This window comes from Mesoplodon densirostris, chromosome 1 (assembly GCF_025265405.1).
Source record: "Mesoplodon densirostris isolate mMesDen1 chromosome 1, mMesDen1 primary haplotype, whole genome shotgun sequence".
Lineage (NCBI taxonomy): Eukaryota > Metazoa > Chordata > Mammalia > Artiodactyla > Ziphiidae > Mesoplodon > Mesoplodon densirostris.
The window spans coordinates 16,231,454-16,245,688 of record NC_082661.1 but is presented as its reverse complement, the minus strand read 5'-3'; the positions used below and the strand labels follow the sequence as shown (position 1 = coordinate 16,245,688).

The 14,235-nt window shown below is 35.1% G+C and overlaps 1 protein-coding gene across 1 annotated transcript in view; it reads left to right on the top strand.

Annotated features, from left to right (window-relative positions):
* The window catches only part of TRUB1 (TruB pseudouridine synthase family member 1), a 30,733-nt gene that overhangs the window by 13,408 nt on the left and 3,090 nt on the right, over positions 1–14,235 (top strand). The window contains exons 4-6 of the mRNA XM_060100427.1: positions 3,298–3,379; positions 10,680–10,752; positions 12,093–12,232. Of these exons, the coding sequence (XP_059956410.1) occupies positions 3,298–3,379; positions 10,680–10,752; positions 12,093–12,232 (295 nt within the window). The remainder of the gene's footprint in view (positions 1–3,297; positions 3,380–10,679; positions 10,753–12,092; positions 12,233–14,235) is intronic.

Here is a 14,235-nt window from a genome sequence, read left to right as displayed (position 1 = left end):
GAGTAGAAATATTTAGTTCTAGGATGGCAGATATTCGCTGTTCATGTTATAGCCATATCGTAATACACCGTTGCCTCACCATCCAGTCCTAAGGAGAGACATTGCTGATTGAATATGGCCTAACACTCTTTCCTGCTGAGCCAAGAAATATCCTTAGAATCCTGTTCAATGTAATGAAAACCAGTTCATACAACACTATCAATTAATGGGTGGAGTGCTGACCTTTACCTAAAATCTTTAGGCCATCAGATTAATTTGCCTCCATTTTGTGAAGACTGCAGATTATTTAGACCACCCCACTCCTTTCATGCATTCCTTTCCAATCAGATTGGAGTAAGATTTAAGAAAAGAGCCCTTCCTTGTCTTCGTCATTAGCTTTCTCTCTTGTCATATGGTAAGCCTTGCTCTGCCAATGATCAGCTTTCTCTTGAGTCATTTTTTTCTCACTGCATTCTCTTTTGGGATTATGAATATAATATGTACATAAAGCATATAGGTTTTCTGTACAGTGCCTGTTATACAAAAGTTGCTCAATAAATACTGTTATTACTATTCTCAAGTGTTTCACTATCCCCAAATCTCTCTCTCCTGAGTTTCAGGCCTCTTGGGTCTCTCTGGCTACATGTTCCATAGACATTAATTTTTTTTTTCTTTTTTTTTTTGTGGTATGCGGGCCTCTCACTGTTGTGGCCTCCCCCGCTGCGGAGCACAGGCTCCGGATGCGCAGGCTCCGGATGCGCAGGCCCAGCGGCCACGGCTCACGGGCCCAGCCGCTCCGCGGCATATGGGATCCTCCCAGACCGGGGCACGAACCCGTATCCCCTGCATCGGCAGGCGGACTCTCAACCACTGCGCCACCAGGGAGGCCCTAGACATTAATTTTATTCAAGCAATTTCTATTGGAAATCTTGAATACAGTTAATTTCATTGCTTTTATTTCTATCTGTGATTTTTGGTGGCCTAGGCAAAAATATGACATTCATTAGAAAGAGAAAGCATGCCAGTTTTTTAAGGAAGAGACTTTACTCTGGGCATTATAGTCAGAAAGAAATTTCTTACAGTAAGGGTTATTGAGTGACAGATAGTGGTTCTCAAAATAGTTTACAACAGGTGAAGAAGTGGATCTGCATGAAATATAACTTTGGTAAAAGGATTCTAAGGGGGTTAGGCTAATACATCCCTTTGACCTAACTTGATCTAATTATGGAATATAGATTACCTAGAAGAAGGCAATAGATGCATAGTCCCTTTACTCTCTTGCCTAAATTATACTTTCTTTGAGCCAGTCATTCAGCAGAATCTGGATGGCAGATGTACTTTGAAGTAACAGACTTTGATGAGGTTTTGGAGTATTATCTTTATTAGCTTTCTATATTGCTGATTAAAAGTTGCTTACTTATATGTGCTTTTGAAACCAGTGAGCGATAGAAGGGTTGATGTTCTATTAGGAAATCATTGATGCCGGATAAAGACTCTTAACTAGCATTTTCCAGGTATATAAGGTATGTGTATATGTGTATATATATATATACACACATATATATATATATGTGTATATATATATGTATATATATATATACATATATATATATATGTATATATATATATACATATATATGTATGTATATACACATATATATATATGCAGAGATAAACCATAATAGTACCTGTAGGCAAAGCCAGCATTTCATCAGAAAGCAGCTTTGTATCCCCCTTCAGCCCTTGAACAAGTGTTATCATTGGGATATACAAACTTTTCCCCCGGGATATGTTCAGAGGGCAGTAATTTCCCCCAGGTATACAGTAGCATTTTTAGGTTAACCAGTCAATGTCAACTCTGAAGTGTGACTTGAATAATGTTCCTCTGAAACTTAGCAGCTCTCGGAGATTAGAGCATCTCTAATCTACTTTCTCCAGAGGTAGTCTAATTTGTACCTTTTCTTTACACTCTATTAATATTCATACATTTCATAAGTACTATATTGAAACTTTTGAAGGACTTACATTTATGAACTGTATAGAGCTATTGCTTTTTAATGAAGATATTCAAAACCACATGTTTTCAGTGTGGTAGCATAATAAGCTTATCATTAATAAACATAATTCTGCAAAGTCCTCCAGCTTAAATTGCTCAGTGTAACTACATATTCTTTTCAGTGGGAATTATATTCCTTGCATTTTTCTCACTACTTCATGTGAACCTCCAAATAAAATTTGAATTTGATCAAAAGAGAGGAATACAAAGAATATGTAGTATAAGCGTGGCCTGAGATGGGAAGGAGAACAATCCTCAGTTAACTCACTGATCTACTTCTTCACTTGTGAATAATGAGCAGTTCTGAGAAGTGACTTGTATCCTTTCAGAGAGCTTAAGAAGTAGCAATTTCTCTTTATTAAGAAACACATATGTACATGACTTATGCTATACTAGTTTTGCCTTATTTTCTACATATTTAGCTTTTGTTTAAATGCATAAACAAGTTACTAAGATTACTCATGGTATTTCATGTAAGAAGTAATAAATTGATTAATTAAAAATTAATTTTACTTTTAAGTATGGTAAAATCATTGAATCTTGAGATGACTAGGTAGGGGATTATTGTACCATTCTCTCTACTCATAGGTATATTTGAAAATTTTCCTTCAAAATCAAAACTGCCCAGTAGAAAACTGGTGTAAAAAAATTTTTTTTATAGTAACAGTATATTTATAAGCCATGATTATCAATAAAATCAGGCTTTCCCAGTCATGTTGGCTGGTGTGGGAAGTTTGTGAATGTTCGTCAATCTGTACAGTACTTCCCACATATCAAAAACTAACAAAGCGGGGCTTCCCTGGTGGTGCAGTGGTTAAGAACCCGCCTGCCAACGCAGGAGACACGGGTTCAAGCCCTGGTCCGGGAAGATCCCACATGCCGCGGAGCAACTAAGCCCATGCACCACAACTACTGGGCCTGCACTCTAGAGCCTGTGAGCCACAACTACTGAGCCTGTGTGCCACAACTACTGAAGCCCGCCCGCCTAGAGCCCGAGCTCCCAACAAAAGAATCCACCACAATGAGAAGCCCACTCACTGCAACTAGAGAAAAAAACACGTACAAAAACCCAGTGCAGCCAAAAATAAATAGATAAATAAATAAACTTATAAAAAAACTAACAAAGCAATTACAGTCTATTGATTTTTGCCTTTATTTTGTATCAGGTAGTATTAGTAAGGTTCTATATAAACTTTAAGACATGCATAGCAGTTCTTCTTTACCTTATGGCCTATTTCTCTCCCTTGTTTCTCTTCCTCTAGAGGTATATTGCCACTGGCGAACTGGGGAAAGCTACTGACACGCTAGATTCTACAGGGAAAGTAACAGAAGAAAAACCTTACGGTAAGAAGTTCATCTTAGGTAGTCCTTGTTTTTAATATTTAGAGAAAGTTTCTCTGAATTCAGAATTTAAAATAAATCTCATATTCCCAGTGATTTTAATTGTCAGTACATTTCTTTGGATTAAGAAGGTTGGAAATGGTTTATCACATATTTGCTTATTTGGTATGTCTGTTAATAAAGATTTATAATAATTACCTCTTTTCCTATAATCAGTTTTTCTTTAATGTGCAGAATTCTTCCAAATAACTCCCTTGCCAAAAACCATTTATAGCTAGAATTTAGGACATTTTTCCTAATGAATGTGAAACAAAGCAGAGAAACTCTCTTGCTAGATTTTACCTGCATCTTGCCATTGTTGTTTTGTTTTTGTTTTTTATAATTATCTCTTAGCTGTTGAAATAAATGTACTAGGTTTAGTACTTTAAAATTGATCATATTCCTGTGCTTTTGGAGTATGTAAAAAGATAAGACAAAAGGAAAGCTGTTTCTCTAGCAATAAAGCAGAACTCATTGGGGCCCACCTTAATTTTTCTACCATTCCTTCTTGCACTACTTTAAGAAAGGACAGATAAATGAAATGGTTTCCTAGCAATTCTCATAGTGCTTATGCTATTTATAATGCAACAGTTGTGGTTTTTGTACAGTCAGTTCACCTACATTATTGTGTCATCAATTGTGAATTATTTGTAAGCTTCCTGGGTTTCTTTTCTGCCTGGGCTTAATATTATCTTTTTTTAATGTACCTATAGGCAGTCTAGCATCTGCTTCCCTATGTTTTTATGTTGAGTGGTCTTAATATATATTACATATTACCCTAGTAGTGAGACCAATCTTCTTGTTCATAATAGCTTCACTTGTCCAGTTAACATTTATATGTGGCTTAGTATCTTGCATGATTAATCAAGCACCAAAATGAAAAGAAAAATCACTGATTTATTTTGAGTCTTTTAAAAAATAGATGTTGAATTAGCCTTGAAATTATTATTATTATGGAATAATAGCAAATGCTCACTTAATGGAAACCCAACTGCAATCTTCAGCCAGAATGCTTTTAAGATTCAAGCGGCCTAGGAGGATGTCAGCGATTTCCAGAGTATCCTACAGTATATGTCAGTACACATATAATTAGAAGAATGGTGAGGAAGTGAAATTGGTGAGACTTGGTTGGATGGGGTAATGACAGAGAGGAGGTTGTTAACCACGACCTAGGTTTCTGGGTTGTAAAACTGGTTACATGATGGTGCAGTTCGTTGAGTAGGTGATATTAGAAGAGGACCAGGGTGATGAAACAACTTAAACATACTCTTCCTTCCTGCCCTTAAGCATTTTGGAATTTTTACAAACTCTACTTTGTATTGTATCATTTATAACCTTATTTACTTACCTTAAAGAAAGCATATTAGTTTGTTAAAATCGTCTCATTATAATCTTGAAAAGCAACTTTCTTTAGGCCCTGAAAAGGAGAGCTCCCTATAGTTTATTGAATAGTATTTGTAGTCCCAGAAAATAAGAGCTCAGAGAATTTTGCTGATTGACGTGATTTTTCTGTATGATTTCTGTAAATCAGTAAATGTTTGTCATCTGTTTAAGCTGTACAGCAGGATACCAGGGGGAAGATAAATATAAAACCTACCCTGTCATATAGAGAACTAAGACCTATGTTCTCAACCCTCTGTGAACTAATACGAAGACCTATAACCTATATTTTCTAATGGCTTCTTTATTATCCTGAAATAAAAGTCAGAGGTATTCTCCACTACCTACACGTTAAAAAAAAATCAGTGTTAATACAGTAAATGGACTATAAAGAAGAAATAAAGGTAATTTGTAGCAAAATAGACACATCATTATGTAAATACACAGATATTACTACATGGAAAGTCTTCATGAAGTAGTCATATATATATTATATATAACAGATACTTATACATAAATCACTGTGAATGCCACAAGTCAAATGCGGACTGACAGGAATGTTGTATTGATGACTCAGTACTGGAAAGTTCAGTGTATGTAAGACTGTACAAAGAATTCTGCGTTTAAATGGGAAATGGAGTTATGTTCTAGCCTAAGGTAATTATAAACAGACTTTCACCCACATGAACATCTGGCAGACCTCCAGAAGTCATGCAAGGGCATAGGACAGTTCTTCACTGTGCTGTACCACTGCACATTGCAGGAAATCTAGCAACCCTGGTCCTCGCCTATTAAGTGCTGCTGATGTCGCCACCCTACCCAATCATTATAACAATCAAAAATATGGTTCTTAATTAACCTGTTGAGAACAACTGACATCTGGATAAAGTAAGGCAGTATGCAGTAAATGGCAAGTGAATGATCTTAGGTCATTTTATCCTATCTAGACAAATTTTATATATATATATATATATATATATATATATATATATATATATATATATATATATTTTTTTTTTTTTTTTTTTTTTATTTTATTTTATTTTTTTTTGCGGTACGCGGGCCTCCCACTGTTGTGGCCTCTCCCGTTGTGGAGCGCAGGCTCAGCGGCCATGGCTCACGGGCCCAGCCGCTCCACGGCATGTGGGATCTTCTCTGACCGGGGCACGAACCCGTGCCCCCTGCATCGGCAGGTGGACTCTCAACCACTGTGCCACCAGGGAAGCCCGACAAATAATATTTTTAGCCATAGAAAATGAGTCTGTAGCTCGGTAGACACAACGTTCAAACCATATTAATAGGGGCCCTTTCTTTTATTCTCTATCCTGACACCTTCTGTTATTTCTAAATAGTGTTTTTCACCATTTATTAAAAATCAGTCTTTGTGCTAATACCAAACTATCTTAATTGCTATAGTTTTAGAATAAGTCTTGTTATCTGAAAGAGCAAGTTTTCCTCCCTTTTCTATTTATTTATTTATTTTTGGCTGCGTTGAGTCTTTGTTGCTGCGCGCAGGCTTTCTCTAGTTGCGGTGAGCGGGGGCTGCTCTTCGTTGCGGTGCGCGGGCTCCTCGTTGCGGTGGCTTCTCTTATTGTGGATCACGGGGTCTAGGTGCTTGGGCTTCAGTAGTTGTGGGACACGGGCTCAGTAGCTGTGGCTCGCGGGCTCTAGAGCGCAGGCTCAATAGTTGTGGCACATGGGCTTAGTTGCTCTGCAGCATGTGGTATCTTCGCGGACCAGGGCTCAAACCCGTGTCCCCTGCATTGGCAGGCGGATTCTTAACCACTGCGCCCCAGGGAGGCCCTGCTACCTTACTTTTATAGATTTTCTTTTATAGGTTTTTTTTATAGCTTTCTTATCAAAGTAAGGAAATTGTTTTCTATTCCTAATTTGCCATTTTTTTTAATCATGAGCAGCCATTGAATTTAATCAATTTTTTTTGTATCTGTTGATTGTCCTCCTTAGTCAAATATTAAACTAACTTTACATTTCCAGAATAATCCCAACCTGATCATAATATGCTATCCTTTACATAAATTGTTGGATTTAGTTTGCTAATATTTAGTTCAGAATTTTTGCATTTTTGTCTATGAGTGAGATTACCCTGTATTTTTCCTTTCTCTTAATGTCCTTGACTGGTTTTGATATCAAGGTTATACCAACCTCATAAAATGGGATGGGGAGTATTCTCTCTCTTTTTTTTATTCTCTGGAAGAATTTATGTGAGATTGGCATTATTTCTTTTTCTACTGTTTGGTAGAATTTACTGGTAGACATCTGATTCTGGAGTTTTCTTTATTAGGAAGCCTTTTAATCATGGATTAGATTCCTTTACTAGCTATCAAACTTAATATTTTTTATTTCTTGTGTCATTCTAGATAATTTTTCCCCTAAGAATTTGTCCATTGCATCTCAAATTTCCAAGTTATTGGTATAAAGTTGTTTATTGTATTCCTTTAAGATTTTTCTTTTTATTTTGAAATAATATCAAACTTAGAGAAAAGTTGCAAAAATAAAGCCATATTTTTATAGATTTCAATGTACAGATCTTTCACTTCTTTTGTATATGAAATCTTTAAGTACTTCGTTTTTTTAATGCTATTATAAATTGGATTTTTTAAATATCAATTTCTGATAGTTCATTGCTAGATATACATAGATGGAGATGAGTTTTGTGTATTAATCTTATGCCTTTCAGCCTTGCTAAACTCACTTATTAATTCTAGTCGCTTTTGTAGATTCCTTGTTAGGATGGGTCTAACGTAGACTTTTTTTTCAGGTCTGCATTAGCCCTACTCCAAAGGCATGGCTTTTCTTGGGTGTCTATCGAGTGCTGGGGTATTCAGCAAAGTTTCTTCATTTTGGGGGGTTGGAATTTGGACATCTTCCAGCCTTGTAAGAGGTTTGGTAGTAGCTCATTTTTAACTTTGTGAAGACTCACTATATATATGCGCAGCTTGGAATTTAGCCAGTTTCAAGTGGACCCCTGTAGACATCTCTTTCTCTGTGTAATGCTCTCAAATTCCAGCTGCTGCCACTTCCCCAAATTCTGATCTTTGCTCAGTGTTCTGTTTGCTATTCCCCTCCCTGCAGTACAGTTTAGAAAGCACCCCCAAGCAAAAGCAAGTGATTGTGGGCCTTACCTTGTTTTTTTTCCCTTCTCTCAGGGATGATAGTCCTTGCTATGTGTTGTCTAATGTTTGAAAACAATTGTTTGCTGTATTGTTTCCAGTTTAACAGCTGCTTTTGGTGACAAGGCTTGTCCAGTAACCATTTAACTCTATCCTGGGTGAATTTTTTTTTTTTAAGTCTTTATTGAATTTGTTTACAGTATCGCTTCTGTTGTTTATGTTCTGGTTTTTTGGTCATGAGGCATGTGGGATCTCAGTTCCCCGACCAGGGATCGAACCCACACCCCCTACATTGGGAGGCAAAGTTTCAACCACTGGACTGCCAGGGGAGTCCCTGAATATTGTTTTTAAATCCATCATCCTGCTTTTAACTCCATAGTTCAGTTAAGTACCAGCTTTCATGTTGGAAGTTCACTGGAAGAGCCAATAAATTTTAAGCAAATAATAACATGTAACATGGTCTTGTATATATTAATTTTATGGGAGTGACTTTAAAAAAATTAATTTCAAATGAATACTATCACATTGATGATTTATTAATTTGCTAAACAAAGAATAATTACTCAAGCTCTATGGTACTTCTATCGTACCTATCATTTTCTACCAAAGGTCCTTCTTTTGGCCAGTTATTGGATATACTTGCTTTAGAGATTTTATTCTTGATTTCTTTTTAAATCCTTTGGAGGTAGAGTCTTTATTCTTATAGGGACAATTATTATTATTTGGATCAGACTAGTATCATGTTTCAGATATAGCCAGCATGCTTCACTACATATTAAAAATATCTAAAATATTATATTTGCTTTTATTGTAAAATAACTTGCTGCATAGGCTTTCTGTCTGGTGATTCAAACATCAAATGAATGATTCCTTGGTGACTTTTAAATGCTCTTTTAACCTTGAGATTCTATTATTCATCAGCAAATTAAATTCAGCAAGAATGTCTTTAGTACCATCTTAATTGTGTGCATTATGTAAGAGGAAAAGCTATCTTTGCCTTTAAGGAGATAAGAATTCCATTGGTGAGGTAATACCTACATATATATAGTAGGTGACAGTTAAAAATTGTGAATGATTAATTTCAGAATGAACAGCAAAACCATAAATGCCTAGGATGCATGGCAGAAGTAGAATGAGAAAGAGTACATCTTGTCACCTTGTGTGAGGGAATATCAGTAAAAGAGCCACTGAAGCAGGACAAAGGAGCACGCATTGGCAGGAATGTCAGTAAAGAGACCAATTTGGTGGAAGTAGAAAGCTGTTTGGTCTTATTTTTAAAATGTGTGGCAGACTAGATTGTGAGCTATAGCAATTTTATCAACAGTGGCATTTCTTTCAGCAATTGCCAGTATGGTGGTCATGTTGGCTGTCTAGATTTGGAAGTTCTGCATAACTAAGGTGCCACCAGTAATTATGTTTTAATGTTTCAGTAGAGTAAAAAATTTTCATGGAAAAATCCATTCATATCATGAGATACATCTGTTTGAAAAGCAGTTTGAACAGAATAGGCTTTTCAGATCTGCCTTTTTGGAGCTAGATGTTAGAGAAATTCTTTTGAGTTCTGTAGCTCTCCTCTGAGTCTAGTAGATTCTGGTCTTTTGTTCATGTTTAGCTTGTAAGGATCAAGGTCATACTGAGGTTAAGACTCTTTTGCTGCATTGATATTGAAATCTGGACACGTTCCATGCTGTCTCTTAATTTTTATTCTGTTGTTCGAACAGTAATTCAAAGCACATTAGTTTTTGTTTAATATTGTTCAAATAAAATCAAATGTGACATGTATACACCAGAATAAAAAGTTTAAATAAATTTCCTACAAAGTGAAAAAGAAGACTGTAATTTCTTTCCATCGCTATAACCTAAACAGGTTATAGAATATTTCTGTAACTTAGTTTATTACTGAATATGAAATATGGATAGTCACCTATCTATATGTGAAAATCCCAAATATTGAATTTCAGTGTGTTATAGTTTTCAGTTGTTAAAATTATAGAACAGTACTTTAATATTGCATCATTTTGTTTGAAAGAGTATCATATACAAGCTGAAAAGCTTTATCTAAGACAGATAAAATCTTTGCTATGTATATTCTCTTTTTGCACTGGCTTATTTTTGAGGCAAAAGCCAGACTCCTGACTGCAATTCAAAGAGCAGTGAAGGAGACATAAATACAACTTTACTTGGGGACAAAGTTAATGTGAGTGTGGAAAATGTATACCATACAATACAACAGTTTTGAAATCTATCAGGTAAAATTTTAAATGTGGTTAGTACTTGATAATCTACAATAACTTATTCAGTTGTTTATAATAGTTGATGCCTGGAGAACCTTAGAAATGAACTTTACTGGTATTTTTCTACTTACTTTCTGATCACTGCATTTTTGGTTTTGGTCACTGCAGGACCATTCCTATAGCTTTATGCAACATTTTTCTCAGGTGTTCTGAAGGCCATAGTAAGTATGTAGTAAATGCATATAAGATGATTGGATCATTTTTAATGGAGAAAAAAATGAAGCAAAGGAAATTAAATTTAGTCTTAATATTGGACAATATAAGACTTTCCCCTTTTTATCTCATTAGCATGTATTTTATCCATCTCAACAAGGTAGAATTTGACCTGCAAAACATACATTGTAATAAATGCTTTGTTGGAATTTTTTTTTTTAATTTTCTGAGTTGTCAGTGCTGTAAAAATAGCACATGTACTTCTGTGGTTGTTTTAGTGTCACTTTTTTGGTTCATTTTTGGCAGATAAAATCACACAGGAAGATCTTGAAGGCATTCTACAGAAGTTTACTGGGAATATAATGCAAGTACCTCCCCTGTAAGTTCAATTAATGAATTTGAATAAATGTTTAATTTTATTTTCCAGTGGCTAACATCACTTTAATGAAAAAAAAAAAAAAAGAAGAGGGGCTTCCTTTTACTATATGGTGAGGCAGGTTTTAAATCTGACAAATGATCAAGTAAGGTGAACCTGATTCAGATAGGATGTAGAGCTTCTGACACTCTCTAAGAGGTAGTGGGATGTCGTCTCCTCTGTCTCTGGATATTGCCACAGCCTGACCTCTGTGCTCTTCCAGGATTTATTGGTTCTTCTGATTCCATCTGTAGATATCAGGGCAGTTCTGGAGAGCAGAGATGTCACTTTTCCCAGAATTGCTGTGAAGGGACCAGTCCAGTCTGGTACAGGCATCAGAGCTGTGATTCAGAGTCCAATTGGCACTTCCTGTCAGGTGTTGGGCCCATTCCTTTTGGGCCCAGAACCTTATACTTCACAATTCTCTGCAATAAATGAAACAGATGAGAATTATAACTTATTAAAAGTATAATGATATTGATTTACCAGTTAGCCATATTTTTGTGCATGTTACCATTTCAAGCAAATTGCTTCTTTTTTTTTTAATGGCTTATAGGATGTGTCAGGATATGTTACTAACAGTTCTTTTAGAATTTAGAACATATTTTGTGTTTTTAAAAAATCTTAAGTTTTTTCAAGAACACTGAAATATCTATGGAGAAATGTTTCTTCATAATTTTGCCTCAAATGTGAAGACTTAAAAATTGTAGCAGGATCTGAATAAACATTATTTTGGATCATTATTGTTAAGATATAGTAAACATTTATATTTATAAGAATCATTTTAGAATTTTCTTCTCTGTGGTTGTTGCAAGGATTTTGTGGTCTAGTAAAATTTAATCACACAAAGATAAGATCTGTTATTTGCTTATTTGCTCTTTGGAAACATTTTGGTAACTTATATGTGAAAATGAATATTATTATAATGGAAATATATTGTTAAAAGGAAATATAGCTGAGATCATTGTGACCGGAGACCCTTAACCCAGAATGAGGACTAGTGAAGACATGAATAGCCCATCTCCGGGAAGATGGTTAAAGAGAAATATTGACAACATTGCTCACTGAGTGCCAGAATGAGCTGTATTAGCCTCAAAGATATTTAGGAACTCTATCTGTGACACAATTGTGAAGTAGATTAGAAGAAAAAATTAGTTCATTCTTAGAAGGATTTTCAGTTTAAAGGGCTGCTAATCATCCTTTCTTTCCATGCTGTAATCTGGAATTATTCTCTCTTTCTTTCTCAATCTCTCTCTATTCTTCCTCCCTCCTTCTCTTCCTGTCTCCCTCTTGTACCTTGCAAGCTATTCTGCATTAAAGAAAGACGGACAGAGACTTTCAACTTTGATGAAGAGAGGTGAAGTAGTAGAAGCAAAACCTGCCAGACCAGTTACCGTGTACAGTCTTTCCCTTCAGAAATTCCAGCCACCATTTTTCACATTAGGTAAGATGAAGAAATTTGAAAACATTTGTATTTACATGTGCCTTTATTTTATATTTGGCTACTTTTGTGTAATTTTAATGGATCCCTAGGATATTGGAGATTTTTAAAAATTTGAATTTAAAGAAGGTTAGAATTTGTTAATACCTTTTTGACAGCACAAATAATGAGGATACCTATAGCTATATGGAGGTTCAGAAATGTCCTAAATAGTCTGAGTTTTTCATATATTATATTATCTTACTATAAAGTTGGAAGTAACATACTTTGGATCTTTATGGGGAAGAATAGGTAAGGAGTACATAGTTTCAATATTTTGTATTTTGTATTTTATTATCTTATGGATACTTGTTCCCCATTTTGCCTAGTACCTGATAGCTTACACTCAGTTTTTTATTGACATTAATTTGTCCTTTTAAAACAGTGCATTTTCAGTTTTTGGACAAGAAATTCTAAGAGTGGAGTGACCCCCCCCTTCTTTTTCACCAATAAATTACTGCTAAAGATCATGAAAATATAGGAGTAATGGGTAAGGCAGAAATGTATTCCTAGACATGTGGTAAATTTTAACTCAAGTTATCAATTTGAATTTATCTATAATCCATATTTGAAATAAATTTAAAACCCAAAAAGTTTTTTTCTATTGTTTGGAAATTTTATGATCTCCTAGCTAAAGCCCTGAACGTATAAGAGCTGTGGAGAATCAAAAGCTGTAGTTCTTATTAATCCTCAGGCTCCCTGAAATTGACCCTGCTCCCAATTTCATGGTGCACATACTGAATGGGATTCCTTGTAGACATAATTTCCCAAAACCTTTTTTCCTAAACTTCATTGCTTTTTTTCCCATTGACATTATTATTTAGTGTGTATTAAGTTCCTGTAGATTGTGGGTTTTGTACAATTTTCTTAAAAAGTCACTCCTTAAGTTTCCTGATTCTAAAATATTAGGCAAACAATGAAACAAACATACTAAAAAATGTTTCACTCCATTCCATGAAAATGCAGCCTCTGTGTTGGCACAATAGATGTTATCTATGAAAGTCAAAAAACCTCAAATGTTTCCAGTTGCATTTGTTCACTGGAATTTGTAGTAGTCCATATTTGACTCTTTTCACCAAAGTCAAATATAGTGCAAGAATGTAGAACACCTACATTTGATCCTAGTGCTCATTTTTTTTTTTTTATCTCAGCAGTGGCTCCCAACCTTGAGCTGATGGGGAAAAAAGGAAATTGAAATCCCCAGGTGGGGAGTTTTGATTAATTCCCTCAAATAGCTTTATTTGTATGCTAAGCTAGAAACAGAAAGTAGTCCTCTTCTGTGAAAATACAGTTCCTTTCCGGATGTCTTCTGGATGAATAAAAATAATCCAGAGCCCTGCGCTTAACCAATAAACTTGTATTATACTGCGTTAAGAAGATGTTTAGTTATGCATTCAATTCTGGTACATTGTGTAATCTTAAGTTATTTCATGATTTTTTCAGGAATATTTCCAAGAGAATATTTAAATATGCTGAGTTCTCCATGTAGTATATTACCCCAAACATAATTCCTATCACTGAAAAGGGTTTTTTTTGTTTGTTGTATTTTTTGAGTGTACAAATCTGAAAATATTTTTTAAATCTACAGCTCATGATAGCAAGGCTGAGATGTTTAACCATTTAAAGCTGATTAAATGAAAAAGATGTACAAATCTGAAAATAGTTTTTTAAATCTGCAGCTCATAATAGCAAAGCTGAGATTTCTAACTATTTAAAACCTATTAAATGAACAAGGCTGAAGTATTAAAGTGGTATGACTTGCCATGTAATTTAAAATGTGTTCAAGAGTTTCTGCTGTTTGCTTTCTCCACACTCTGACTTTTCAGTCTCACAAACACATATGCTACTGGATGAATAATTTATATTTTAGTGCATAAATGTTTTATCACTCGATTGTTTGCATAGTACATTTTTACATTTGTTTAGGGGCATCATTTCTATGTAAAGTGGATTTCATAGGCGGTTAG